Source organism: Glossina fuscipes, unplaced genomic scaffold, assembly GCF_014805625.2.
Source record: "Glossina fuscipes isolate IAEA_lab_2018 unplaced genomic scaffold, Yale_Gfus_2 71945, whole genome shotgun sequence".
Lineage (NCBI taxonomy): Eukaryota > Metazoa > Arthropoda > Insecta > Diptera > Glossinidae > Glossina > Glossina fuscipes.
In genome coordinates this window covers 1-5,110 of record NW_024004357.1, presented here as the reverse complement: position 1 = coordinate 5,110, position 5,110 = coordinate 1, and the positions used below count along the sequence as shown (strand labels likewise).

General features: G+C 35.1%; 1 protein-coding gene across 1 annotated transcript; it reads left to right on the top strand.

The window, feature by feature from the left end:
- Positions 1–86: 86 nt before the first annotated feature.
- On the top strand, positions 87–5,088 carry LOC119643939 (the record flags this gene model as incomplete). Its single annotated transcript, XM_038043448.1, has 9 exons — positions 87–143; positions 236–389; positions 1,662–2,080; positions 3,571–3,703; positions 3,779–3,959; positions 4,026–4,080; positions 4,123–4,259; positions 4,327–4,795; positions 4,983–5,088. Coding segments are annotated over exons 1-9 (1,711 nt in total), but the record flags the coding sequence as incomplete, so codon positions are not given.
- Positions 5,089–5,110: the final 22 nt, after the last annotated feature.

The following is a 5,110-nucleotide window of genomic DNA, read 5'->3' as shown; positions in this document are numbered from 1 at the left end:
TCTACTTGAATGCTGTCCAGCAAACGTTTGATCAGCAAACACAACGAGGTCATGTAATTAGGTTACAATGGATTGACATTAGATCGATGAATAGCACGCAGTATGAAGAAGTGATTTTAAATGCAGTAAACGTCGTTACCGAGGTAAACTTCTCGACTTTTTCCCACTACTTGAAAATTATAATTGTTTTCACTTACTCCTCTTTTCATTTTTTCATTTCTTCGCGTTCGCCTAGGGATTTATTACTGTTTTAACTAATACCACAGCTTTCTTACATGCACGCTACTCAGCTACACGCAATGCTCGTCTACGACTTAAGGATAAATATTATTTGTTTTTGTGTGAACATGAAGATCCTGTGGAATTTTTACGCAACGAACTATTACAGTGTAAGTCACACTAAAATCTATGGCATTTATATGAACTGTCATCTGAAGATGATATATTAAATTGTAATGACTTTTTTTTTAATATGAACAATCCCTCAGGGGATGGCCTCTATTCCTGTAACACTGTCGTAGTGAAAAACAAGTCACTAAAGAGATAGAAATAGGCGATTCTTACCTATTGGGCTAATCATAAGATCGTATGCCGTTCTTAATGAAGAGAGAGAAGACGCAGAGCACCAACACCTAAAGCAGAAAAGCAAAAGTACTGCAGTCTTATTCCCTGTCAGAAGCCGATGTTAACAATTTTCCTTACTTGTTGAAGTACATCATATATCGGTTCGAAGTGCAAGCATTAAATAGAAATATTTTTGTAAAATTCCATTTTATTCTTCGTATATCTTTTGTGAATGACACAAGTAACCCAACGCTGCTCTAACATTTCGACGAAGTTTTATACGCTACATCAATTGTGATACAGGATTAAGTTAGTGCGGATGTATGTAAAGCGCAGAAGGACTTGAAATAAACACGCCTTCCATTATACCGATCGATTCAGAATCATTATCTGAATTGATTTAAGCTTGTCTGTCCGTCTGTCCGTCTGTCCGCCTTATGTCTGTTCATCTAAATTTGTGCTCAAGCTACAAGTCGCAATTGTTGAGTGATGGTTCATGATGATAATTATATCATAATAATAACATAACAAAAAGTAAGAAACTAAGAATAAGGATTTTCACGAAATTTGATCCTTTGTAGAACAGAAAAGTTGGAGCCTTAATAAGTCATGACCCGTAATAATAATTTCATACAATAATGAGAATTATGTTAGATAATGTGGTGTGGATTATTTAACAGCCAGCCTTACCCGACTACAAAGTTCTTACTAACGATTTGTCAAGACAATGAAAACACGCCGCGCTGTTTGCAGCAATTTCACCATTTCACCTCAGTCTTTTTTCCTGAAACTTTCTTTTGATTACTGTAGAGAGATAATACTCGTTCCTGGAGAGTTCAGCGGGTATATGTAGTAATTCGATTCCCAATTTTTCAATTTTGCCTTTGTAGCAATGGATTTGTAACAGTGTGTTTTTGGTTGTTCATACAAAGTAGTGATAATATTCTCTTTGAATAGCTTAACTTAATTTTTCAATTATTGAAAATAAATTTTTAAGGATTTTATTTTGCGGTTTAACCGCCTGACCTGGTCATCTACTTTCAGTATTTTATATTCTCTTACTTTTCTGTTAATGTTGATATTAGAATTTTTTTTAGTTTATCCACATCATCTTATGATTGTACCCAGAAGCAAGTATAACAACTATGAAATTAAACAGAACAAAGCCGATCGTATATCCAAAGCTCAAAATATGGTAAAACAAACATCATGGTCTAGTGGTAATGCTACAATCAAAACAACAACAAGTATAGTAACCACATCTGATGGAACTTCAGCCTTTAGAAACTGTAAACAGTGCCCGGGTCATCGTAACTTTAATTTTGAATTGTGGACACAAAAGTACGTTGGTACTGTTGGCAATTTGGATGCTAAACACTTGGATACTTATCTTGCAAGTGAAAGAACTTTTCTCAAAAACACTGACCTTTATCCGGACAAACTTACAAAGCTACATGGACGTACATTACGAATGGGCTCACATACGTACTTACCATACGCGTCAACTAATTATGTGGTAAGTCTTGTAAATATATGTATTCTGTACTCGGTACTCTACAGTAGTATGTCAAGCAATATAATATAGAAGAACAAAAAAAAACACATATGGACGGACGCTTGAAATTTAATTCTTGCTGTCATGTCTTTTTTTTTTTTTTATATGCATATGCATGGCACTTGCATATAATGTCACTTAATCGTAAACGATTGTTATTGCGTCCGTTTTTTTGTTCTCGTCCTTTTTTTTTTTTTATGAGGATTTATTTGGTTTTATATTTGTATTTTTGGTTTGTTGCCAATCTACCGAAAGTTTAAAAACGACTTGCTCTACGTTTACAAGCCATTTGCAAATGGTAACAAAAAAAAACTAGAAAATTTTTATACCCGACTTAAGTCGAACACTTCGTTAAACCAATATAAACTCATCCTTAATGTATGGCGAATATTTTACTTAGTACATTGCCTTATGTATATAAGGCATGAATGACATTTAACTCAGATTCGATTAGAATTATTTGAGAGGTGAATTTTTTCTAGCCAGTATTTTATACTACAATTAAAAATTTCACGCTTTCACTCGTATAGCTTCCATGAGTTCTCCATCTTTTTCGCTTAAAGGAACTCACTTCACGCTTTCAATTATTAAATGTTTATTCTTTAAGTTATCTTCATAAGTTAGATTTATTGCTCTTATTATTATAAATTTAGCCAGAGAATAAATTCTACGACAAAAGTTTTAAAATTCTAGTACCTAAGGCTTTCGGCTTTATTAAAAACTCTACCGCACTTGACATTTGAATCGACGACCATTGAGTTACTAGTCGAGACTCTTACCTACTCAGTCATTCGGGCGGATTTTTTATTATTTTTTATATACATAAATTCTCGATTAGACTTAGAGATTTTAAATCAGGCGGTACAACGACACCGGCTGACTCAGCTTACCGCTTAAACGCTGTTGAAAGTACTTCCCTTTTTGTAATTTTCCCCTTCAAGCTCGAGTGAAATGTTGTTTCTATGATACCCACTTCTTAGGCAATTCTCAACTATATTTTTTAAATACCCGAAATATCCTATAGACGTGGGCTGATGTATACATAAAGATGATGGTTATAGAAAACGTGGACAACGTAGATAATCGTTCGTTTGGCAACCGTTAACTCCGTTCAAAAGAATGTTTAAGTGTCCAGAAAAAATGCAAAAAAATGGTGCATTTTTCTAGGACTGTCTCCACTTGCTCCACCTATGGCCGCCATGTAAGTGTACTCAGGGTTATGAGCAAACTCCTATTCTTAATGTCTTTGATTAGCGTTACTGGTCTTCAAAATTGATTGTCAGCGTTTGCTTGATTCAGGCAAAGTATGATGCTATTGAATTACTTAATGCCTTTAGCCAACTGATATCTCCGGCATTATTAGAAGTTTTCGACATGTCTAACAAACGTATATTTTGTATACATATGAACATATATATTATGTAAACAATTCATATACACATTTCGTACAGCCGGCTGGAACGGGTAACGTGGATGCAATAGACCCACAAGCCCATAATCGGACAGTATCTTTCATTGGTTCCGAAGCGGAATTAATCATTAGTTTTTGTCAAAACTACGATTGCCATTTAAGAGTTCAACCTTGTAAGCCAGCAATTAGCTAAACTTCTGCTGTAGAACACTTTTTTTCCCATTAAATATTTTGAAATTTCTTTCTAGACGGCGAAAATGGTTGGGGCGATGTTTATGATAATGGAACTGGCGTAGGCATGTTTGGCGGCTTATTCGCGCAACATATAGAATGTGCAATCGGATCTATGTATGATTGGTATCATGACTTGTATGAAGTCTCGCACGAAATTGCCGAAACAAAGATAAAATTTGTGACACCAGGACCATCGTAATTATAAGATTTGAATAAATGTTGTTTGATTTGATTGCTCCATTAATTGTTGCAACTTTTTAGACAATACCCACGCTGGCGCATCATTATTATGCCATTCTCCTTAAAAGCCTGGATTGTTATTGCTTTTGCAATTTTATTATATTCATTCATATTTCAGTTTATTAAATATTTAGGATATTGTCTGCGACCAACGCGTTCCCTTCAAAAGGAAAAATATAAATTTATAAAGCATTTTCTTAAAACTCTGCTAGATGTCTTTGCAGTATTTATACAGCAACCTTCGGCAGATACAAGGTCAGAGTTGTAAAACCGCTTGATTGCTATTTTATCAGAGATGTTAAATATCTTTTCTAATCCGTAGTCTTCATCGCATTGCTTCACGGGTTTGCTTGGCAACGCTTCTCTTTGCGACACTCACTTTAGAAAATACGTACAGTGGGCAGCTGAAATCTTTTCTTACAGCACCATTATTTACGGATCCCGTGGATACTATGGACAAATGGACTAAAACGAATTGGAAATGGACAGCGCCGTCGATGGAATGGATCATTAATGTCGAAGATTCCGACTTGGTCAAGGATCAGATATTAGCTCAAAAATTTGAAATCAATGATCCCGATTTCTTATACAATATCAGTTTCCGCGATGACTATGGCTTGGGAATTGAAGGTTTATTCAGCGGTTCATTTACTTTTGGTAAATATATAACAGCACCAGCATTGGAAGGAAAAATTGTAAGTTATATTAACGCAATACTTTATCTGCCATCGTGGACCGGATTGAGTTCACCTATACGTTTTATTAATAAGAGAGCCCTGTTAAGGCAAATGGTAGGTGTCTTTGCTAGTTAAATTCGCATTTATCTTCACACGCTTTGTGAATCTTTTTGTTAGAGACACCATCTATTCGCCATTGTTAGGGATTGTGGACCGCCGTGTTATATATGTATTCTAGTTTGTTAAGCGTAGTAATACTTTTACCATATCCATGTTTATAAGATATAATCTACATTATTAGGTAACTAAAGACGCTTTATACACGGCTTGGACTGTGGCTGCGGGTATACGAGGTTGGCCGTTAATGCCTTTACTAAATCGACATATATCGCATTGCTTCGAAACGGGTTTATATACACATTGGGAAAA